Here is a 25,745-nt window from a genome sequence, read left to right as displayed (position 1 = left end):
CCACCAGCTGCTCCTTGGAAACCCTATGGGGCAGTTCTACTGTGTCCTATAGGGTCACTATGAGTCACAATCCACTCCATGGCAACAGGCTTGATTTTTTAAATTTATATATAAATATATACAATATATAATATGTTTACATATCAAGATATGTTTATAATAGAATAATATATTAAAGTAAACGTTATTTATAATTGTTTATATATAGGCAGGTTATATTATCCATGATTTTTAACTTCCAAGTAGAAAAGGGAAAAGTCCTTGCTATAACAAGGGGAGTGTTGGGACTGATGTGACAGGAAGCCTCTGGAGGAGACCACCTCTGAATTCTCTCCTAGCCTCTGGCAAAGCCCACCCAGCCAGGGGTCAGTCACCTCTGCGCAGGGCTTGCAGGCTCTGCCGGGCGTGGCGGTGGAGCTCCTCCACGCAGGGTGGCCTGGTGGCCGGGAGGAAGATGTTTCTCTGCTGGTGCCATGGTGCTCGGTAGTACACGCTCAGCTTACTCTCGATGTCCAGGTTGGAGACGGCTGCAAGAGAAAGAGAGAAATAGGGGGTTATACATTAGTGTCTTTAAGCTGTGCTGTTGGCAGACTCTAGGGTGAGGTGGGAGTGGAGTCTGGGTGGCTTAGGCTGCTGCATTCACATTAAGAACTAAGTCCCGGCTGGAGGAAGGTTTGAACTTTACAGTATAATCTGCCCAGAGCCAAGAAGTGGGAGACCCTAGGACACCAGCCATCTGCTTTGTGACTCACTAACTTCCTCTCCACTTTTACTTCTCACCTTCTCTGGTAGCTCATCAACCTGGAGTAGCCCCTGGCTAACCATGCTTGGGGTGGGGGTGGGGGTCCTGCCTTCCAAGAAAGCAGAGAAAAGCTTCAGGGATAAGTCCAAAGGGCTGTCCTAGCTCCAGTCTTCAGGCCGTGGGCTCTCAGAATTAGCCCATTCCTTGCCTTCTCTGTTTCTTGTGGCCCTTGACTCCTGACCTCAGTATTTATCCTTATTCTGCCTTCTACCTCCCAACTCAGTTGCCTGCCATCTTTCAAAGCATTGCCTCAGTTTCCCTGGTTTCACCCACCGGGGAGCAACCATTGCAGGGGTGATGGGTGTTAAGGGAGGGGAAGCCCAGATAGTGCTGCTGAGGAGAGGGGTGTGAGCCCTCAGATCACCTGAAAAGCCTCCGTCCCCCAAAGTGCAGCACTTCACCTACTGTTGTCGTCTCATTGACACAGTGAGCCAAACCATCCTAGGACAGAAGTGACTCCAGGCGCCTAAGATCAAATCTCAGGGAAGCCAGCTCTTAGAAACCAGGAGGGTTCTGTTTGGGAGGTTACTACACAGGAACTCATTAGCCCCATGGCAGCCTGTCAGCCTCTGGTGGGTGAGAACAGCCCAGTCTGCTCTGCCCTCCAGACCCACGTTGACGGCGGAACTAGACCCACCCTGTTCCTCTGTCTCATCGCCTCTTTCTCTTTTTTCCCATTGTGTGATTTTGGGGTGCTCTGCCTACCAGTTTGCCCCTGTGCCCCAAACAGGCTTTGGTTCCTTTCTTACCCTTTTCATTTTGAAGGCTTATCTACCATTTCACTTAGTCTGAGAAGCCTTACATGGAACATGATACACCATAGGTAAAGCCGGATGACAAATGGAAAAGAAGGGAGGATAATTTCGTGGAAGGGGAATAGAAGAAAGAAAACTGGAAAAAAAATGCATTCTTTTGATAATTCATCCCCCTCTGACTACTGCATTAGTGACCAGTTATTTGGAGTTTTGGTTTTTAATGCAACCTTCAGTAGTGGTTTGTTTTTGTTTTTTTTTTTTTCCTAAAATAATGCATCATAACTGCAAGAATTACCAGTAGAAACGAAGCTATATTTCCATTGTGATCCAGACAGGCAGGCCCCTGAATAGGGCCCAGGTGCCTCCTTTGGCCTAAATTTCACCCCCTGCCCACTGCAGTTTCGCATAAGCCAGTAGTGCTAATCCAGGGTTTCTCCACCCCAGCACTTTTGACATTTTGGGCTGGGTAATTTTTTGTTGTGGGGAGCTGTCCTATGCATTGTATAGCAGTATCTCTGGCCTCTACCAGCTAGACATCAGTAACACATAGCTGCATTTGGTGACAACCAATAATGTCTCCAGACATTGGCAAATGTCTCCTGGGGGCAAAATTGTACCCGGTTGAAAACCATTAGGCTAATTGGAAGGATATGCAGATTTGATCTTTAGCTTTATAACTCTATGATTCAGCTCACATATATCTAAGGGGTGCCCATACACATGTATCCTGAAGTGAAATAATTCATCCATTTAGACACTAATGAGTGCAGTGTTAACCATATTGTTAGGTACCAAGAAACAAGAAGATTACAATACAGTCCCTGAATTTGAGGACACAGAAACAAATATTAACAGTACAGTGTGACAAAGGCCATACTTACTGTGGTTGGCTGAATAATAGCCCCCTAAAATATCCATGTCTGAGTCCCCAGAACCTGTGAATGTTACCTTATATGACAACAGGGACTTTGGAGATGTGATTAAACATCTTAAGATGGGGAGAGTATCCCAGATTATCTGGGTTGGGCCTGATATAATCACAATGGTCCTATAGGAGGAACATACTAGTAGTTAGAGTCAGACAGAAGGTCATGTGACAATGGAAGCAGAGGGACAGAGAGAGATTTAAAGATGCTAGGCTGCTGGCTTTGAAGATGGAAGGAGTCTATGAGCCAAGGGATGTAGGCAGCCTCTGGAAGCTGGAAAAGGCAAGAAAAGAGCCCCTAGAAGAGGCCAGCCCTGCCACCACCTTGACTTTAGCCCAGTGAAATTGATTTCAGACTTTTGGCCTCCAGAGCTGTGAGAGAATAAATTTGTGTTGCTTTAAGCCACAAGTCTGTGGTATTTTTGTTATAGCAGCAATAGAAAATGAATACACGTATAATGGTTATCAAGTTCAGGCCTGATAATCAGTTGGGTAGCCCAGATACACAACAAGTCCCAGAGGGCACCAGGGGAGGTATCCCAAGGAAGGTGACCTTGTATGCTGGAACTTGAAGGAAGAATAGGAGTTTTCAAGGAGGAATCAGAGATGGACATTGTGGGCTGAGGAAAGTGCATGTGCAAAGGTACTGGGAGGGGTGTGTGAAGCTTTCACAACCATGTGTGGCAGCCCTGTGGGCAGACTGGACCGCTAGAGCCAGGGGTAAATGAGTCTTGTCTTAGAATACATAGCTCACGACAAAGATGCTGAAGAAACATCACATGGACAAGGTCAAGGGGCAAGCCCCATGCCTGTAAAACAGCACTGTCCAGTAGAACTTTCTGAGATGATGGAAATGCTCTATAGCTGTGCTGTCCAATACGGTAGCCACTAGCCACTTTGGCTATTGAGCACTAGTGAATGGGGAACTGAATTTCTTATTTTATTTAATTTTAATTGATTAAAATGAAAAATTTAAATAGCTAGATGTAGCTAGTAGCTATTATATTGGACAGCACAGCTCTCAAATAACTATATTGTTGTTGTTGTTAGTTGCCATCGAGTCCATTCTGACTCATGACGATCCCATGTGTGCGGAGCACTTAACCATTTGCATCACCCAGGTCTGTTATGTTCTCTCATCTTCCACTACAGGGCAGATTATTCCCTTTGACCTAGGTTTATTTTCCCTGAATTTTAATCTCCAGGAAGACTTCAAACTCAAGAATTAGAAATTCCAGGATTATCTTCCTGGGTAGGGGTCCATGGAGACAAGAAATAAAGACAGCAATTTTTCTTTCTCGAACTACTCTATAACCTCAACCGTCTCCTTGGAAACCATATGTGCTTAGTGAATCAGTCAGGCGTCACTGAATCCTGGGGGCAAGAGAGCCTAGGAGGAATCACTGAGGCAGAAGGCAACCTCTTCAGACCTCAGACTAGGCGGGGAGGCTTTAGGGTAGAAAGGACTGTGGGGTAGAAAGAGAGGGTCATATCTGGATCAGAGCTTTCCCTTCTCTCGTGTGTAAAGTAGGGGGAGTTCTGAAGACAGAGGCTTTGTTTAGCCACCCTTAGAGGAATGCTCTGGTTCAGTGGCTGGAATTGACAAGAGTTCGCCTCTCCCTGGACAGAGGGGTCAGCTCACACCCAACAGGGCAGAAGTCATTAACAAACCCAACAGAGGTGACCGTGAATTCATGTGCTAGTGACAGCTGGGAGAAGGTACAGAACAGGAAGCTTGCCTGGTGGAAAGGGAGTGGGGGCAGAGTTCAGTGGGCAGTCCCAGAAGTAGAGGGGGTTCTGAGCGGCCTTCCCCCAGGCCCATCCCTTCTGGAAGGCAGGAGCCAGGATGCCAGTCTGGGCTCAGGTGACTCAGGGTAAACCAGAAGACTCTTATAGTCCCTCATACCCTCAGCACTGCTGACCAGAAGCTCAGGGTATTAACTTTTGATAGATCCTCAGAAACCAGGTCAAGTAGCCATGGATGCTCACTCTCTGTATGGGGAAGAACTGAGCTCCTGCCCATTATCTCAGTGTTGATCTAAAGAAAAGACTCATCAGAAATGTTAGTCAAAAACCCATTCCTGGGCTCCAACCCAGACCTCTTCAACCAGAAGTTCCAGCAGAGAGGCCTAGTAGTCTGTATATTTGAAGAATGGCCCCCAGATTATTTTTTATCATCAGGCAAGTTTGAGAAACATAAAATGTGATCTGATGATGCCTCCTTAGGAGCTTGCGGGAGTGATGGGAGATGAGCAACATGGGAGCAGGGAAGAGACTGCTAAAAATGGAAACATCCATGGCTCATTTTCCAAGTAGCTCTTATGACCCAGGTACAGTGCTAGGTGCTGGGACACCACACAGAGCAAAACACACAAGAATCCCTGCCCTCAGGGAGTGTATATTCTCTGGTTTGGTGAGAAGATGGCTTGGATGTGATTGCACCTGGAAGCCATGGATTGGGAGAGATGACCTCCAGCAGACGCTCCCTGTCTCACTTCTATACGATTCCCTAGAGATGGGCTAAGACCTCTAGACTCGGGAGACCCCAACCACTGCAAGATTATAGCCCCAGTCCTCCAGCTCTGCCTTTCTGTCATAGGTAATTCCAAATTAAAGACTAAATCAGCATATCATGAAATAAGTATAAAGAAATGCAGCAAAATTCTCTTTCCTCATTATTAAATATTATATCAAGTTATTTGAAGAAAGCATTTCTTTTTGGTGCCCCTGCTTCGCTGGGGCCCTAAACACATTCCTGCTGTGCTGACTGGGCCTTCCAATGCTGAGTTTCTGGGCTGCTAAACCCTGCCCACTGCTCAGGACTGTGGGTTCCCAGGTGCGAAGACTGACGCGTGGGTTCCAATGCCAGCAGCCTAGTCATAGTGCCTGGGAGGACCCAGCTTCCACAGTGACAGCCTTCAGGGCTAGGAATTCTCACCTCTCCCCATCCAAAATCTTTTTTCTTGATCTGCTTAGCAGCTATAACGTATTTCTGCCATGCATTAGCAGGTGAACATTTCACTCATCAGTTGCCACGCTAGTGTTTATCTCTTAGACAGGGAAGGAAAGGAAAACTCTTTAAGGCCTTTGCTCCTCAGTTACATCCTTTGGTTACAGAGCATTGACTAGTATTACGTGTCCACCGGAGGCAGACAGACAGGCACTAATGGAGCTCTTCCAGGGAAAACGATTTCATTTTCCTTCTTAAAATGAAAACTATTCCTTTTCCAAAATAACAGCTCAACCAAAGTTGAACTCCCTCATTCCTAAACTCGTGGCACCACTGCCACTGCAAGACTGCCCCTCATCCTTGGGTTCACTGTGCCCCCTTTTCTTCCCTTTTAAACAATTTCAGTGTAGCTGAGCCACACTCAGGCTTTGCATGCTAGCAGGCTGAGTACCCCAAGTCATGTTTGTTCTCATAAAAATGGCACAGGGGACAAGCAAGGAGATTTCTTCTCTGCTTATTTGGATCCATCCAAGGGCCCCTCTATGGTAGGCAGAATTCTAAGATGTCCCCCAAGATTCCTGCCTCCTTGTGTACACACCCTGTATAATGCCCTCCCCTTGCGTGTGTGTGGGACCTGTGAATTATGTCACACGGCAAGAGAGATTTTGAGGTTCCTACTCAGTTGACTTTGAGTTAATCAAAAGGGAAATTATTATCCTGGGTGGGTCTGGCCTAATCAGGTGAGCACTTAAAAGAGACAAGAAGCAGCAGAAACACTCTCCTGTTGGCCTAGAAAAAGCAAATTGTCATGCCGTGGAGAGGACCATGCAGTGGATAACAGTAGGCGGCATCTAGGAGCTGATGGCCTCAGTCCTATAACCTCAATGAACGGAATGGCACCAACAACCAATGAGCTTGGAAGAGGACCCTAGGCCTCAGATGACATCACAGCCCCAGCCAACACCTTGATTTAAGCCTGGTGGGTGGGCCCAGCTAACCTATACTCAGGCTTCTGACCCACAGACACTGCAAGGTAAACAAATGGGTGTTGTCTGAAGCTGCTAACTAACATACCCTCCCACTGTTTTATTTATTTCCCTAGAGCTAGTTGCTTGCCTTGCCTGGTACTTGTCATCTCCTCCCCTCTGTTACTGCTCCCCAAAGAAGGGGCAGATAATGCAAGGGGATGCAATGGGAAATAGGGCTACCCTTCTCATTTTTATCCTCTACAGCAAGAAAAAGGTTATGTATGCATATCATTTCTTCCCTCCAAGACTCTAAGCTCTTATAGAGGCTAAGTGCATTATATTCATAATATCATGGCAACCTTACACAACCCAAAAACAAAAGTATTATTCCCATTTTATAGCTAAGGAAATGGAGGCTCAGAGTAAATCTCCAAAGTCATACACCTGGTGAGGAGAAGATCTGGGATTAGAAACCCTGTTTGGCTTCCAAGCCACTGCTTGTGCCCAAATCAATACTGAAGTGAGTTTGCTTAAACTAAGGCTGATGGGAGGCCCGTGTGCCACATAAAAAGTATCTGTTGTTGTTGGGTGCCGTTGAGTCAACTTTGACTCATAGCAACCCCACGTGACAGAATAGAACTGCTCCATAGGGTTTTCTAGCCTGTAATCTTTACGGGAGCAGGTCACCAAGTCTTTCTGCCATGGAGCTGCTGGGTGGGTTTGAACCACCAACCTTTTGGTTAGCAGCCGAGCACTTAACCACTGCACCACCAGGGCTCCTTCTCACTCCCCTAGAGCTCTATTACCCGTAGGAGTGCAATGCCTATTCTTAGCCTCCTTCCTAGAAAGCCTCGATCTCACCTCCACTCCTGCCACTGGCTCTCTCTCCATGCCATCTCTGTCCATGCCACTCCTTCTTTCTTCTCCCAAACCAAAAAAAAAAACAAAAACAAAACCCAAACCTGTTGCTGTCAAGTCGATTCCAACTCATAGCAACCCTGTATTTGAAAGGGGGAAGGTGACAGCTGAAATCAAAGTTTGAATGATGCATGTGGTGAAAAATTCAAAACAGTGTGCCAGGTGACTCAGAAATGGAATTCCTACCCCTTCAGGAGAGAGAAGGAATTTGTAAAAATGTTCTTAGAGTGCCTGCAGGACAAACTTACCCGCATACTCCTGCCCTGCTCCCTGTCAAGCCCACGCCCTCACACAGCTTTCTTGCCCAGAAGATATCCCTCCACAAACCATCCATTCTAATGCCCTGTGACAGAAAGCAGTGAGGAGTGTATTTGCACATTAATATATTAATGAACATCTGAAATAGTATCACAGATAGGTAGCTGGTTGGCTCCCCTGCTCCTTGCTACACAAAAGCCAATCCTCAGCAGCTAGCAGCTTAGTAAGGAAAATGGAAATCTCCTCAGTCTCTGTCGCTGCTGCCCAAGTTCTCAGATCTGCTGGGAGGATGGGGAAGGGATTTCACCAAGTGCAACCATTCCTTCCCCACTTCCCTTCCTTCCTTGGAAACCAGCCTACTCTGCTTGGCAGCCTGGAAGAGAAAGCAGGGTAGGGTACAGGTACAGCAAGGACCACTAAGACCCCTGCCACCTGTGGAGCAGCACAAAGCCAGAGTCAAGCTCCTAAAAGACCTTCCCTGCTGGACTTCCTTTTCTGTAGAACCACAGTTACTTCCAATTTGTTCCCCAATACGGACAACACATGGAATGGTGACCCCTCAGCAGCAGAAAAATCTAGAGGCTGCCTGACAAGTTTCCGGTACCTACAGAATAGGAGAACGTGTCTGTGTATTTATGTACACACTAAAAGAATCTAGAATATTTTTTCCCATAGAAATATTTTTTTCCAACTTCTAAAACAAAATGATGCCACATATCAGAGGACTGGTTTGTTATTATTATCACTGTTGTTGCTGTATTAATGCCCAGCATCCTGGGAAAGACTACTAGAAGCCTCGGTTTTCGTCGCAGTTCTGCCACCATGTGACCTTGTGCAAGGACTCAGGTTCCCTCCAGGACCCAAGTTCTATCTTTACTAATGAGAGGTTTGGACTTTCAGACCTGTGACTCCTGTCTTGCTCCAACTTTTGATGTCTCTGCCTTCTACCAGTCACCAACATTAAGTGGGGTGGCGGCATCCACCCAGAAAGACTCTGTGTTCACGTTATGGCAGGATTGGTTGGTGGAAAGCCCCTGGGCTCTGGGATCAGAAAGACGAGGATGCATTCACATCAGGTCCTGCTGCTTAGCAGCGGTGTAATCCAGAACAAGTGACTGAGCTCCCTGGGTCTCTGTAGCTTCCTCTGTAAAATGGGAATCATAGTGCCTCCGTAGAGTGGTTCTGAGGATTCACTGAAATGATAAAGTCCTTGGCATGTCAACACTTAATAAATATTAGTTCCCTTTCCTGGACTGAGAACGAAAGAAGACCAAGAGGCCAGGATTGGGGTCTAAGGTCAGGAAGAAAGTTTGGAGCTCTCTGAGTTTCATTTTTTGCTTTATTTCTTCTATCTTCTTGGCGATTGAAATGTAAACAAAGACGAGGCCACTAGAGATTATGCTTTGGGGGTCTTACAGTCTGGAAACTGGGAAGGAGGTTGCCCACATGTGGGGAGCCTGTGACCCCTCGGACAGGTCAGACATCCCCAGTCTCTGATATCAGTGGACTAGGGCATTCAGTGTAATGACTTGGAGATCCTAACTCTAAGCCACTGTCAGAGTTGCAGTACTATACATTCTCCTTCGAAGTCATTTGTAATTTACTTGTTTATCTTCAGGTTATTCTGATGCCATGTTCTACACCATGCACTTCCTTGAGAACATAAGCACATAGTCATCTGTCACAGCTCAGCTATTGTTTCAAGAAAATTCCTTTAGGCATCTAGCAGAGTCATTGGATTCTTCTGCTGCGAGGAACCTTGGAAATTATGGAGCTCAGTGTTTTTTCAAACTGCAGGGCATGACCCGTTAGTGTATTGTGAAATCCATTTAGCAGGTCAAGACTAGCATTTTTCAAACAATGAAGCGGAATAGAGTAGACTAGGAAATAGCAAAGTGCATTGCACTTAGCGAGTATTGTTTTGTGACGCTATTGTTTCTGTTACGTGTGTGCGTGTATATGTATTTGTAGACATGTATGCGTGTGTATGCTGGGTAGTGATGTAAAAATCTGTCGTTCTTAGTGTGGGTAGCAGTCAACAACACACTGTGAAAGCAACTGTTTTAGGCTACGCCTCTCATGTGCTGATAAGGAAACTGAGAAAGAATTTGATCCAAGATCAGAGAGCTGATTTTCAGCAGAGGCGCAAAGTCTCTGTGGGTCCATGCGCTTCCCTTGGCAGTCTCTTCTGCCCATGCCAATTATCAGCCTGGCTTCTACACCCTTCATCTCTCTCGGTCATTAGTTGCTACCTGTTCCGTTGATCAGGTTGTCCTTAGGACAAAAACCACTTCTCACCTGATCTCTAAGAGACCAGTCATTTTTATTTTAGGATTCCAGAACCACTTCAGCCCAGGGAGCAAATGCTGGGAATAACCCAGTCACAGAATTCTGGGTGCTTGAAGTACATACCTGCCGAGAGCTTCTCTGGGGGTACTATGGCTGCAAGGGAGGGTCCTGCCCAGTTCCCCAGGAAAAACCATGAGCCACTTTGAGGCGTAGAGTGTCCATGTCATCATGAAAAAATGATGTTGATGGAAAACCTTTGTTACAGCAATGAAAAAAACACACTCCCTTTTCTCCTTTCCTATTAAAGATACAAAGCCGGGTAACACCCTGGTATTGAATATATGAAATATCTGGGCTCCTTTCCTCCCCTGTATTCTGTCCCTTCCACATTGAGCTTCACAGACTAAGCAACCCAGAAGAGAATTGGTCTGGAGGACAAGAAGAGCTCAGTTTAGTTACTCTGGTTGGCTTTTGTACCTAGAAAGCCTCCACCACTTGCCATCTGTCGGTTCTCCAAGGCCCATCTCCGACAACCCCCAGCCCCCACCCCAGGCCACCCTCCGAGTTAATGTGGCACACACTTGTTTGCACCCATTGTGGACCACCTCAGATTGCTAACTACCTTGCCATGTACATATACCTTAGCTCTATAACCACATCCAGAGAGCCCTGACAAGAGGAACAATGTTTTAAACTTCTTTATATCCCTAGCAATACTAGGCACTGTCCCAAGGAAAGGCTTATAGGAAATGTGTTTGATTGCTTTCGCGCTTGTTAATGACTCTGGTAAAGTTTGGCAGGGAAATGAAATTTGCATAAATAGCTCAAGTCAGGCTTTGCACCAACTATGGGTTTTATTTATCCACAGAATTACAACAGAAGAAATTTGGATTGGAAAAGTTGAAGGGGTGGGGAAAGCAAGTAGGGAAGGATCTGAGCCTAGAGAGATGGTACACTCTCGAAGACCTACAGATATTTTAGAAAACCCTCTAACTTATAGGCAACACTGGTTTAGTACAAACTTGGATTTTAAGCAGGAACATTTACTAGAGAAAGCTGACATGTCTAACAGCCTTAGGAGTCTGATACTCATTCACAGCCACCCACTTTTATTGAGCAGCAACTTTTGCAAAGCTCTGGGCTAGGAACCAGGGACACACAGATGTCTAAGACAGAGTTCCTGTCATCCAAGTATTCATTCATTCACTCTTTCATTCATTCAAGCATTTATTAAATACCTACTGTGTATTAAGTGAAAAGGGCTACAAAGATTAAAACACACAGTCCTTTAATGTAACATAAAAATTTTCTAAGGTTTCACCTCCTACCTGCATTTTAAAAAGTAACATTTTGTGGAAAGTTCAAAAATATCTAAAAGAGCAAAAGAAAGCCACTCGTGATCCTATCACCTGAGTCCACTATTAGCTTGCTGGCATATTTCCAAGCAGTTTTCTTCTGGTGCATTTTTCTATAGTTGAGATATAGCATATATACCCTCTTGGTATGCTGCTTTTAAGAAATGAAAGCATTTTCCCTTGTGGATCAACACTCTTCATATCATTCTTCTTAAACATTATTTATTAATGTCCATATCATAGTCTGTTACATAGATATACGTGGTTTATTTATTTATTCTCCCATCATTGAACATTAGGTTAGCTCCAGTGTATAAAACACACCGCAGTGAACATCTCTCTTCAAAAAACTTTCTCTGGGCTGCATTCTTCATGTGATTGTGAATGTGTTGTTGGCTGGGCTGGGAATTTTGCTGTCCTCAGCATGAAGGAGACTCTCCTTTCACCGGCCAGCTCACAGCAGAGGCCGTCACAGCACTGCTAACCCTAGAGGACAGCTCCCTGGAGCTTCTCTAACCCATGGGTGGACAGATGACTGGCATCTCAGATGTCCCTGTGGCCCAGTACTTGGATATATATCAGCAAGGTATCTACCCTTTTAAAAGAACCAGCCACTAAGGCGGCAGGTGCTTGGCAAAGAGAGAAATCATCAGACTGCCTTAAGCCATCATATTCATAGATTGTACATAATAAGTAAAGGATTCATAGATATTCTTTAAAAATGTACCTTCCTGGCTCAACAATGCTGGTGGAAATATTTGTTCTTATCATTAACAAGGAACATTCACTGTATGCGCGGCTGTGGGGGCACAAACTGCACCATCAGGAAAACTGAGAAGGCTGCCCTCAAATGCAGACCTAAATAATAACATCACAGTTTAAAGCTCAAACTCGAGCACGTGTGAGAATCACCCGGAGAGCTTGTTAAAACACAGACTCCTGCCCACTCCCAGAGATTCTGCTTTGGAAGGTCTGGGGTCAGGCCTGAGAGTGTGCATTACTAACACGGTCCAGGGGATGCTGATGCTCCCAATCAGCAGACCACATATTGAGCAGCAGTAGTTTAAAGAACAAGAGACCAAGACTACAAGGTGACCAAGACTACAAGGCAGGTGTTAGATTGAACCATCTTAAACTGCTGATAGTCAACCATTTGACCTATGAAAACAATCTTATTTGGTTCAAACTTAGAAATCATTAGATTACCTCCAGGGTTAGCTTTGCCAGAGGGGCCCTGATGCTCTTAGTGGTAAAGTGCTTGTTCTCCAGCCACCTGGGCTGGCAGTGACCAGCCCATCACCAAGTCAGAAAAGTGCGCACTACTTTTCAAGGCTTTCATGCCTCAGCTTCAACCAGAATAGGAAGAGTGGGAGCTTGGCTCACCCCTTGCTTAATCAGCCCCACACTCCGTAAAGAGACCTGTTTGCAAACAGATCAATGTAGAGAAAAGGTAATAATACTGATGAGAAAGAAGAAATTTGATTTTTCAGGAGAGCTAGATGGAGATAGTTAAGAAATACTCCCAAGATTCAGAAAAGGGGTTAAAAATAAAACCCCTTTGTGAATGTCACCAGTATGCTTTCATTATTTGCTAAGGATTAGATGCGGCTGATTACAGGAAAGACTGTGAGTACCATCCTTGAGCACTCTTGCTTGGTTCCTTGAAAGCAGGCTCCCTTTGTGGAAAACTAGAGAGGAAGATAGGCATTCTGCCCACAAGATGGCTATGGTGTTTTACTGTTCCTTCACTCCTGCTCAAACTATAGATGTGATGTCATAAACATGGGCACCTATGGCATTCCGGGGAAGAAAGTGGAGCTGCAGTGGGAGGGGTAGGTTAGAAAAAAAGGCATATGAAAATCACCTTTCTATTCAGGAAATAATGCACAAAGCCACTGGATGTAAGAAGAAATGGGTTCTGCTTTCCAATATGGTGCCTGGAGCCTCTTTGGTCCTCTTGGACAGATGCCTTTGGTTTTGTTAAATTGTGAAGCAGTAAGGTATGTGAAATCCAATTATATATGCTAATACATATCTTCTCCTAGGTAGAGGTTATTCTCTTAAAATTTACTTAGAGATCATCAGCGACGATGGAAAATTTTTTAAATACTTACAAAAGGTCCTGTGTACCACCTGTACTGCACTTACTGAGAATTATTACTTGCTAATTAGTATCTTCATAGGTAGAGGAGAAGTGATGCCCTTTATTGGGCCAACAAAAAAGCTATAAATACATGAGCTTATGAGCCAAAAGGTATTCTTTTCCAAGGACCTTTCTACCCCAAAAGCCTAGATATTTATAATGAGTTCTATGATTTCTCTAAAAGGCACACAGCATGAGCTAGGTGAGTGGGGAATACTTAATGCACGACATGTTGAAGCTAGAGTCAGAAAAGATAGCTTCTCCTGTGCCTCTGTTAGCCCGAGTCTAGCTGAGCCTGCAGTGATGCTGAGTGAGGCCTGCTTTCTGTGGGCAGTGGTGTTTTCCCTTTCCATCTGCCCACGGAAGGCAGCCTCAGAGACTCCAAAGAAGGGGTTGGGTGCACTGAGGCAAAAACTCCGGTGCAAATAGTTTATTTAGGAGGTGATGCTAGGAAGTTACCAGTAGGAGGAGTGGGGAAGTGAGAAAGGGAAGGCGGTTTGTTGTTGTTTGGAAACTCTGGAGGCGTAGTGGTTAAGAGCTATGGCTGCTAACCAAAAGGTCGGCAGTTCGAATCCACCAGGCACTCCTTGGTAAACCCTATGGGGCAGTTCTACTCTGTCCTGTGGGGTCACCACGAGTCGGAATCAACTCAACGGCAACGGGTTTGGTTTTGTTGTTGTTAGTTGCTGTCGCGTTGGCTCTGACTAATGACAACTCTGTGTATAACAGAACAAAACGTTGCCTGGTCTTGTGCCATCTTCATGATCGTTGGTATGTTTGAGTCCATTGTTGCGGCTATTGTGTCAGTCCATCTCATTGAGGGTTTCCCTCAGTTTTGCTGAGTGATTGGTCTTTCCATGATGACGCGTCCAAAGTAACTAAGCCGAAGTCTTGCCGTCCTCGCTTCTAAGGAGCATTCTGGTTGTATTTCTTCTAAGACTGATTTGTTTGTTCTTTTGGAAGTCTATGGTATCTTCAGTATTCTTGGCCAACACCACAATTCAAATGCATCAATTCTCCTGTCTTCCTTTCTCATTAGCTTTCACATGTATGTGAGGCAATTGACAAGACCATGGCTTGGGTCAGGGCGCACTTTAGAGATCAGAGTGACAATTTTGCCCAGTGCAGTGCATCATTTGATTTCTTGACTGCTGCTTCCATGGACATGCTAATGAGCATGTTATCACCGGGGGCAAGTGGGGCTGGATCTCATTGAGAGCCAGTGTAGAACACACACCTTAGAGGGAGTTGGGATACTTATCTGCCACACCCCATCAGCCATTGGTTGAGGGCTGCTGAGGCATGAGGTGCCATATTTCCCTGATACTTCTAGAAGAGCAGGCTCTGTGGCCAGAGAAAGCCCTCAGGCAACAAATGCAGGTACTGGAAGATGTGAGTCATGCTGCTGTGCACTGAAGTGATAAGAGTGAGGAAATACAGGCAGGGCACCGGCAGTCTTGGGGGTTTTAGGAATGTAACCCTCACAGCACACAAACGTGCATTTCAAATTGGGATTTCTTGATTGTGTGGTAGGCTAATTTTTAAAGTTCTCCAACATGAAAGTGGCTTAAAATGGATTTGTTGTCAATACCCACCAAGTGTGGCAGTGAAGAATCCTGGTCAGACAGCTCTGGATCCTGGTTGGAACATTAGCTGGGAGGGCCGTGGCTGGAGGCCTGCCTGAGCTAAGTCCGCATCCTGCAGGGGCATGGACCAGGCACCCTGGCTATTCCCAGGTCCTGCCTCCGTTGTGGCATTCAAGTCACTGTTTCCTCCCCTGTGGGAGTTTCAGGCATGATTGGACATCCCAGTTCATTGTGTACATTTCCTGCCCCAGACCTGGAATCAGCCCTTTCTCCAAGAAGCCCTGGTTCCTCCCAGAGAAAAACAGGCTTTAGAGACCACAATCTGCACACTAGGGGTATCCATTATTACTAGGTTGTCATTGATTCTAGGCTTTCTCAGTAGACAGAGCTAGAAGAGTTTTAGAAGGTGAAAATAGATCATCAGTTCCAACTGCTATTTCCAATTCAAAGATAAGATTATAGGTTTTGCTTTAACTTCTTTGATTTTATATTTGATCTTGTTTCTCTTATGCTGAATATCTTGGTTCCTAATGACAGTAACATAATTACTTATTTGAATAGTTTCAAAATGACTACAACAACTGAACTCAGTTTTAGACTTCTTTTGGTTTTTCTTTTGTCTTTAGGATATTTTCTACTAGAAATGTACAGTAAAGTGTACTTTGTTTTAAAGTCACATGACATGACTGAAGGTGTTGAATAGACTGATTGCTAAGGTCCTGCGTAGTCCTTTGGGTACATAAAATGAGAACACTATGAGAGGCTCCATGCCAGTGGATCTAGTTCATAAATAACTAAAATCCACCTAGAGTTCCTGTATTCTTTATTTACAGTTTGTTGGAGAAAAACATATAAGCCTTCTTGCCCTTCACACTCACCTGCCCCATGTACTACAATATTTAGAAAACTAGGAGTTCCTCCACTTCCCTCCATCTCTCTTGTGAACTCTACCACTGGTCCTCTAAGAAGCTGGCTTGGCTCTGTTGTGTAACAGCACAGGGAAGCCCACACAGTCATGAGGAGAGTCTTTGATCTCCAGAAAACTTGAAATCTCGAGCCTGGAGGTCTTGGCATTTATCCTAGAGATCAAACACATATGTTGCCACCTGCAGGGAAAAGGAAATTGAACTGGCCTTCTTGAACCCAGAGCCTCTGATGGAAACACCACAAGCAATGGCAGGATCTACCAAAGACCACAGGCCCATCAGAAGCTACGAATAGCTTCTATGGGGATTTCTCTACCAAGGATTTGGCTGAGTGGACCACACATGGGAATCAGACTTCATCCCTAAATGACTATGAATGAGCCCAAATGCCATGAAACACTAGGCTGCACCATATGAAACTGACATTTTTGTAGGTCAGAGATGATTGGATATTGGCAATTTCATATGGCTCAACTTTATAGCTCTTAAATAAGCAGATGAGGATCCAAAACCTTGATGATCTTTCCAAACAGATAAATGACACCCTATTTCTCCCGTCTAGGTTCAAGGCATTCCTGTCAGGTTGAAGGCAGGCAGAGGTGAGTGAAGAAGAGAGGAAAACGTTATAGCAGGCAACTGATTCTAAGGGGTCGCATTAGAGAACAAGGGCCTCAGGCCCCAGTGCTGGCTGGCATGGTTCAGAGGCTCACTAGCAGAGCCTGACCCCAATCCCACTGAGGGTACCACAGCCCCTATCTATCAGATTTGGGGCTGGGAAAGAAAATGTGTCACCTATTTGTCAACTATTATTGTGTTCAAGGTACTGTGCAGAGGTACTTTAAGGAGAACTGAAACACCATTGGTACCCTCAAGGAATTTACAACCTGGTAGCCACATTAGACAGATTAGATCATAATCCAAGGTGGGATCAAGTGAGCAGCCTGAGAGAAGCAGAGTGCCTGCCACCCAGGCTCAAAAGAAGTGCCCTCTGTGTAGGTGAGGGGTGCAGGGAAGATGTAACATTGAAGTAGGAGGAGGGATGATGCATGGATAGTACTGACAGGGCAAATGCTGGGAGAGAGCAGCATATGCTAAAGCTGAGGTTGAACCATATGAAATTCCCATTTTTGAGGTAAAAAAAAATTGAATGGCGTCAATTTCTTATGGGTCAACCTAATACAAAGGTTAGAAAGAGCCTGGGAGTACAGGAACCTAGGAGTAATTTACTGTGGCTGGACCAGGAGCTGTGTGAGGCAGACAGGGGCAAGTTAGGGAGACATGAAGGAAGAAGACAAACACCACTTACTGAGTATATATATATATATATATATATATATATATATGGACCAGGCACTGAGTTAGGCTCTTGATAGGTAATCTTATTTGGGACCCACAGTAAACCCATGAGGCACATTTTATTATCTCCAATTTACTGAATAGGCACAGAGAGGTTAAGAAATTTACCCAAGGGCCCAAAGATTATAAGCACTAGAGACAGGACTTGAAGCAAGTACCGCTAATTCCAAAGCCCGGGTTCTTTCTACCCCACTCCACTGCCCCACAAAGAGCAGATATGTGTATGAGGATACTGTGGTCATCCCTGAAAGGAAGACTGAAGTCATTCAGTGGAGGGCCTTGGTGGCTGGGATGAGGATCTTGGGCCTAATGTGCTACACAAAGGGGAGTGTCTTAATTCCAACCAAAGTGGGGCTTGAGACAAGCTGTATGAGGATAGAAATGGGCTTTCTTGTGTATATTTTGCATCCTCCAGCTAAGCAATGGTCTGGAACACTGACCTACATGTTATAGGTGTTCAGGCATGTGCATTGAATGGATGTGTCTCAACTCCCTAAATGATTCCATCTATACATCTTGTGGCCTTTTTTGTCTGCTTTTAATCTATCTCCCTTTCCCTGATCTCTCCTCCCAGATTCTGTTTAATACCCAATGCAAGTTCCACCTCCATGCAGCCATTCATTCATTGAACAATTAGTTATTAAGGACCTACCATGTGCCAGGGACTGTGCTAAGCACTGAGGATACAGTGGTGGACGTGATAGACACAGTCCTTGCCCTCAAGCAGCTTACATGCAGATAGGAAAAAGGCCAGTAAAAGTAAACTGATTGAAAGGAAGGATGTAATCAGGTATTAATAAGCACTTGGATGAAATAAAACAGGGAGATGTGAAAGAGAGCTCGGCTAGTGGGAGGCACAGCACCAAGGAATAACAATGGAGACCTAATGACCAGGAAGGCCTGAGATTCTGAACTAGACACCAGCGACCAAGGTAAAGGAGAAGGAGAAGGCCCCTGTCCGCATGGAGCTGACCTCTCTTGGCATGACCTCTTCCTCTAGCTCAGTGTGGCAGTCTGGCCTAGTTGGTCACCAAAGCCATTTCCTCTCTTCCTGAGCACACAGCTATTCCACATTTCCCAGCCTCCCTTGCAGCTAGTTGTGGCCATATGTTGAGTTCCAGTCTGTGGAATGTAAGTGGAAGTGATGTGGACCACATCCCACCTATCCCATAAAATCCTCCCACACATTCTCCTTCACATTCTTGACAAAGACGAGTATGGTGACCTTAGAAGCCATTTATGGAAGATGGTAGATTCATAAAATGGAAGGAGCCTGGAGCCTTGAATTCTGGCTTGGAGAAAAACCCATTTGGGACATTATGCAAGTGAAGAATAAACCTGAATGTTTTTAAGCCGCTGAGATGGTGGGGTTTATTTGTTATTGCAGTTGGCATTACACGAACTAATTCACTGAACTCACTGTAGCATTGCCATTGCTTCTCATTTAGCCCCTACTCAGCCTAGAGCATGGTTCCGTTTAACTTTATACTTTTAGTCAGCTTTTCCTGCCTTTAGGTCCCATCCTCTCAGCTCGAATGTCCAGAGTGCAGTCTGAGGTTGGCTCTTCTTAGGCAAGTGTTTTGATAGCTTGTCTGCTCACTGAAGCGGGCTTCTGCTTGCACCACTGTGATACCGTGTGCCAGTGGGTGCTTTGACCTCTCTTTAAGTCATGTGTCCTTTTAGTTTGCTTAGAAGACATGTTTTCTAGACCAACACAAATGCAATCAATATCTCAACCCCTCCCTAAATTATAATCAACTCTGAACTGGGGAAGCCTGGACTAATATACAAACACCACACAAACACTGTTTCTGTGCCTAATTTCCCGGTAAGACCATATGCTCTTTCAGGACACGGAGTATTTCTTCTTCTTATCTCAGCATCAAGCACAGTGCCAGGCACATAGTAGGTGCTTAATAAATATTTACAGGATGAATGAATAAGGTTATTTGATTTTGCCAAATATGCTGGTATGCTATGGAAATAATCCGCAAAATTTTTTGTTCTTCAGAAAACATCTTTAAAGCCACCCCCTCAATTTACAGTCAGTATTAACAAAAGATTTTCCTTGAAAACCAGATGCATAGAAGTCAGGCTGCATTACAAGTCACTGCAGGGCATCCACAGAAACGCAGTGAGGATTGTGCAGGAGGGTACGCTAAAGAGGGCTCGGCTTTGCTGCTGCAGCTCTGCTCATTGCTGGCTCTTTTTTCTCCTTTGCTTTTTTTCCCAAACTCTACCTCCAAATTGTCTCCAGGCGTCTGCAGGCAGGGTAACTCTCTGTCATAACTCTCCGTTCCCTAAGCCAGCTCTTTAGACTATCCAGTGAAAGCTGCAAGCACCCAGTTAGCCAAGACTTGGAGCTCCATTTCTCTTCAGGGCCAATATGCAGGCAATGCATGGGGAGCTGGGAGTGCCTGCAGGCTGGCTCCTGCTGAGATGCCTTCCCAGTGCCCAACCCCAAGCCTACTCTTGCCTTCAAAATGCCCTCCAGCTTCAGATCTCGACTTTCTTTGAAGAGTCACAATGCAGAGCCTCACTGCTCAGAGACACCAAGGCCAGACCAACTGGACAAAAGAGCAAGAACTGTCAGAAAAGGAATGAGCAGCTCCATCACCTTGAAGAGTAGGGGCGTTCTTGTTTGTGGTTGGTTGTCTTTTACAGCCTCAGACCCATGCAGCAATAGGAATAGAGGTTAAAATATAAACCCCACCAGCCTGAAAGCCAAACGGAATGAGTCAATGATGTCAGCCCCAAAGACCTGTTTTGAGCCCAAACAGTGGTCTAAGTCATATGTAGGGGTCACCTTGCATGATCTAACAACGGGTCAACTTAAGGAAGATGCATTTTGGACAGAATTTCACACTGCAGAAACAGCTGGCTAATCTGGTCATTCCAGTAATAAATGAGACCCATGAAATATTTCCTTGTGTTCATACAACCAATAAACTACCCCTCCAACTGGCTGTTTCCCAGAAGTTGTCAGTGAATTCAGTGAAAGGTGTAGATTCAGTCCCGTGTAGACATAGGGCAGACCTCTTCTAGTGGGCTGTTAAGGAGCTTTTTCTCACAGTCTTGCAAATGATTAAATATTAGGGCAAGGATGTTTCTATGAGAAGAAGGGTGAAGGTGTTGGGTGAGAAGACAACTGGGACCTAAGCACAACTTGGAAATCTGATTGTATTGAGACCTGGGGTCTACTTCTGGGGAACCCAGATTAATACAGGTAGTTAGGGAAGACTTTTCTGCAAAGGTGACATTTGAGGGAGACGCCTGATCTGGTGAAGGGGTGGGCTATGTGGAAAGCTGGAGGAAGAGAATTCTAGGTAGAGAGAACAGCAAATGCAAAGGCCCCTAGGAGGGATCAGGTTTGAGTGCCTGAAGAATAGCAAAACCAGTGGGTAGGAACAGAATGGGTGAGGGAGAGGGCGAGAGAAAACATCTTCCTTACTTGCCTCATTTTGTACTTACAGTATCTCCTTTAATCCTTTCTTTCACCATTTCCTCCAACTGGTTCACTTCTCGTTTCTCTAAGAGCTCAATTTTCTGAGAGTTCTGCCATTTTATTTGTATTCTTGATTTCACTCAATTTAAATATGTCTTTTAAAGGAACAAATAATAAAACAGAAAACCCCATATGGAACCATCGATTGGTGCAGGGGAGTGGGAAGATTGTCCATGGGGCTGCTTAGGGAGGTAGCCACCAGGGGAAAGAAAACAGCAGGCTCTATGCATTGGCACCCTAGAATTAAAAAAAGTGGGAGACATCATTTTCTCCTCCATTGCCATACGCCTCATCATCAGCATCATCTCCTGAGAGCCCACTGTGTGGCAAGCTCCATGCTATTGCTTGGCTCTCATCATCACCGATCCTCACACTAGCTCTGCAAACCAAACAGGAACTACGGCTCAGCTGAGGGAGGTAACCTTTGTCCTCATATTAGACCCTCCTGTGGCAGACAAGGTGCTTCCCCTCTCACCTCTGACTACATATGAGACGTCCCAGCAGCATTCCCAGAGGCCCCAGAGCCCTCGCCTTGCACCGTGGGCCCTGCTGAGGCAGCTGCTTTGATCCTGCACTGGAGTCTCCAGATCACAGAGGCTGTGGAGTTCCCTTTAGGCAGCTGGCATGAGCTTACACAGATGCCTCCCAGAGCAGGACTGCTTTGCTGACTCCTGGGAAGTTCATCATCAAAACTTTCTGCCCTGACCCACATTGTACCTCTTCTCCATTTGTGCTTCTGGCTGGAGATACAGGGTAACTGACAGCGCAGTCTATTAGTGCTTCATTCTGCTCACAGTTCCTTCTGGAGGAGTTGGCTTCTAAACACTGGTTGGCAATAAGTGAACCCTGAGGTGATAAATATTATGGCCTAAAAGGCAGGCCAGAGAGGCCAAGATCTATTGGCAGAACTGGTCTGTGGTCTGTGGGGGGTATCCTTAGAAAGTCCCTTAATGTCTCTAGAGCTTAGGTTTCTCCCAGGCTGGTAGCAACAATAAATAGTTTTTAGGGCTGCCTTTTACTCTTTTCTAATTGCTTTTCTTAGTGCTTACTAAATATTAGTGCTCATCTATGTTTCCCAGCTTCTTGTGCAGTTAGATTGGGGCCAAATGACTGAGTTTTGGCTAACGGGATGTGGGCAGAAATGATGTACACCACTTGTAGGCATGGCCCTTACAACATCTCCCAAGAGCCTTGGTGGTCTTTCTTCCCCTTCTGCTTGGGGGCTACATGTTCTAGATTTATGTCAAACTTTGTGTGAGGAAGAAAAAGAACTTTTATTGTGTTAAACCACTGAGCTGTGTTGGTTTATCTGCTAGCATAACATAACATAGCCTATCCTGACTTCTACAGTTTTCCTTTATTCTGCCTGTTCAATCATTCATTCCCTCCCTCCATCATACCTTCAGTGTTCACTCATTCACTTGGTATTAACTAAGTATCTATGATGTACTAGCACTGGTCCTTCCTTTAGCATAAATAAACCTTGGGCTCTTCCCCTGGAGGAGTTGGAGGTCTCGGTGAGGCGATGGCGATGGGAACAGAGACAATAAGAATAGCGTGTGATAAGTGTGTATCAGGTGCATAGCACCATGTTATGTACAGAGAAATAAATACTTGGAGGCCTTTACTGTTGGAAAACTTCAAGCATTTTACTCTGTTCCAGCTTCCCTCTTTATCAAACTTCTTTCATTCAGTTAGTGCTCAGCCATGCCTACTACACTAGTTCTAAAAGAACTGCATTTACCTCTACTCTCTTCTTCCCACCAATCGATCATTCCAAGTCAATCTTCTTGAAGTACTATTTCTATAGGTCATGCCCCTGTTTGAAAATAATCCAGGGTTTTTTATTTCCTCCATAAAGTCCAGACTCCTCAGTTTGGCATTGATCTGCCTCTGAGCTATCTTTCTAACATTATTTTCCATATCTTTACCTAAACCTTTCCCTTCAACCATACTGGCATAATCTATATCCAACAAACCACACCATTGTATATCCTACTCCCAGCTCTTTTCTCACGCTATTCTTGCCCCCCACCCAGGACTCCTCTCCATGTTTCTTGAAGTCCCCTTAATCTTCAAAGTCCCACCTCAAGTAATATCTTTGGTCTTTCTGCCCACTACAGTCTACAGTGTCAATACATTTGACAACTTAGAAGAAATGGACAAATTCCCGGGGGGCGGGGGAGGGGGAGGGACTTAGCAAAAAGGACACAAGAAGAAATAGAAAATGTAAAGAGTCCTGTATCTCTTAAAGAAATTTGAATTCTTAATCAAAACCCCACAAAGCAAATTCCAGGCCCAGATGGCTTCACCAATGAATTCCATCAAACATTTAAGGAAGAAATAACACCAATTTACACAAACTCTTTCAGAAAATAGAGGAGGAGGGAACACTTCTCAGCTCATTGTATGATGCCTGAATAACCCTGGTACCAAAACCTGATGAAGGACATCTCTGAAAAATCTACACCTAACATCATACTTAATGGTGAAACATTCAGTGCTTTCCCCTAAGATTGGGAAGAAGGCAAAGACATCCATTCACACCAGTTTAATAAGACATAAAGATAGTAAAGAAAGATGTACTGTCATTTTTCACAGACAACATGATTGTATAGCTTAAGACCCTATATAATCTATAAGAAACTATTAGAAATAAAAAGCAAATTTAGAAAAGTCACTGGATACAAGGTCAATACATAGACATCATTTGTATTTCTATATATTGGTATTAGTTGCCGTCGAGTCAATTCCAACTCATGCCGACCCCATGTATGCAGAGTAGAACTGCTCCATAGGGTTTTCAAGGTTGTGATCTTTTGGAAGCAGATCTCCAAGCCTTACTTCTGAGGCATCTTTTGGTTGAACTGCCAACCTTTCAGTTAGTAGTCCAGCGCTTAACCATTTGCAGTACTCCGGGACACCTGTATTTTTTCATACTTGTAATAAAAAATCAGAATAAAGCAAAAAGGAATAGCATTTATAATAGCATCAAAATATCAACTACATAGGGATAAATCTAACAAAAGGTGTGGACTCCTCTGCACTGAAAACTGCAAAACATTGCTGAGAGAAATTAACCACCTAAATGATCAAAATCTATTTTGTATTGAGTGATTAGAAGATGCAACATTGTTAAGATGTCCATTCTCCACAACTTGATCTACAGAGTCAACTCAATCCCAATCCAAATCCCAGCATGACGTTTTGAAAAAATTGACAACTTGATTATAAAATGTATATGAAAATGCATAAGCTTTAGAATAGCTGAAACGGTCTTGAAAAAGAACAAATTTGGAGGACTTATACTACCCGATTTCAAGACTTAACATAAATCTACAAAGGTCAAGATAGTGTGGTTTGGCAAGAGAGTAGACATATAGATCAGTAGAGCAGAACAGAGTACAGAAATAGACCCACACATATACAGTTGATGGATTTTTCACGAAGGTGTTAAGCCAATTCAGTGGGGAAAATGAAAGTGATTTTACAAATGGTTCCGGAACAACTGAATATATGTATGGAAAATAAAAATAATTTCCACCCCTACCTCACTCCGTACATAAGAAGCAACTGGAGAAGGATATAGACCTAAACATTAGCTTCTAGAAGACAATGCATGAGAAAATCTTCATGAACTTGAGGGAAGCAGACTTCTTTGACAGGACACAAAAAGGACTAACCATAAAATACTGGATGAATTGGACCTTGTAAAAATTAAATTTTTCTGGTTGTGAAAAGAACACCATTAAAAAATTAACAGACAAGGCACAGACTGGAAGTAAATATTTGCAATACATATATCTGACAAAGAACTTGTATTTAGAATTTATAAAGATCTACTACAAATCAATAATAAAAAGACAAAGAACCCAATTAAAAATGGCAGAAGACTTAACTAGACACTTCACAAAAGAAGATATATGAATGTCTAGTAAGCACATGAAAAGCTGTTCAACATTATTTATCATCAAAGAAATGTAAATTACAACCACAAGGAGGTACCATTTCACAGCCACTAGAATGGCTTCTGACCTACTGAGTATTGGCAAGGATACAGCAGCACAACTGAACTCTTATACATTGCTGGTGGGCGTGTAAAATTGTAAAACAATTTTGGAAGACTCTGCCAGTTTCTTAAAAAACTAAACATATACTTACCCTATGACTAAGCAATTTCATTCCTAGATATTTACCCATGAGAAATGAAAACATAAATCCACAAAAATACTTGTACAAGAATATTCTTAGCAGCTTTACTCATAATATCCTCAAACTGGAAACAGACCAAATAAATGGATAAACAAACTATGGTGTATTCTTACACTGGGATCACTACTCAGCCACAAAGAGGAATGGACTACTCACTAATACATACGACAAAATGGGTAAATTTCAGAAATATTATGCAGAGTGAAAGAGGCCAAACATTTTTAAAAAATGATACTGTATGAATAAATTTTTGTGAAGCTCTAATCTGTGTGATAGAACTCAGAATGATAGTTGCCAAAGGGGGTGGGAGATTGACTGGAAATGGATACAAAAGAACTCTTGGGGTGATGGAATGTACTATCTATACCTTGTTTCAGGAGGTGGTTACAGGGATATACATGGCAAAGCTCACTGAACTCAACACTTAAGACCTGTGCATAACTTAATTGCATATAAAATTATACCTCAATGAAAAAAAAAACATTATCTCACTTCTTTCCCAATAAACATGTTGGGTACCACTGTCTTATATTGCTATTTATTATTTTCATATATGGTTATCATTTTAAACTTTCACAGGTTTCTTAGCAGGACCTGCACAATACATAGGGCTCTACATTTGTTGAATCAACAAATGAATAATAATCAGAATAAAAAGAAAAGGAAAGAAAAATTAGAATATGACACAATAAAAATTCCGACTATTTCAATTTTCCTGGGAGTCAGCATCATCGCAAACACAGGTTCCAATCTCCTGACACAATAGCAAAAAATATCTCGCTTTTATTTATAAAAGA

At 44.0% G+C, this 25,745-nt stretch overlaps 1 protein-coding gene across 1 annotated transcript in view; it reads right to left on the bottom strand.

Moving 5' to 3' along the window:
- Positions 1–25,745, bottom strand: part of NHS (NHS actin remodeling regulator) — a 388,389-nt gene that overhangs the window by 43,581 nt on the left and 319,063 nt on the right. Inside the window, exon 5 of the mRNA XM_012557402.1 lies at positions 375–527. Coding sequence (XP_012412856.1) covers positions 375–527 — 153 coding nt within the window. The remainder of the gene's footprint in view (positions 1–374; positions 528–25,745) is intronic.

This window comes from Trichechus manatus, unplaced genomic scaffold (assembly GCF_000243295.1).
Source record: "Trichechus manatus latirostris isolate Lorelei unplaced genomic scaffold, TriManLat1.0 scaffold00100, whole genome shotgun sequence".
In the NCBI taxonomy this organism is placed as follows: Eukaryota; Metazoa; Chordata; class Mammalia; order Sirenia; family Trichechidae; genus Trichechus; species Trichechus manatus.
This window is presented reverse-complemented; position numbering and strand designations above follow the sequence as displayed.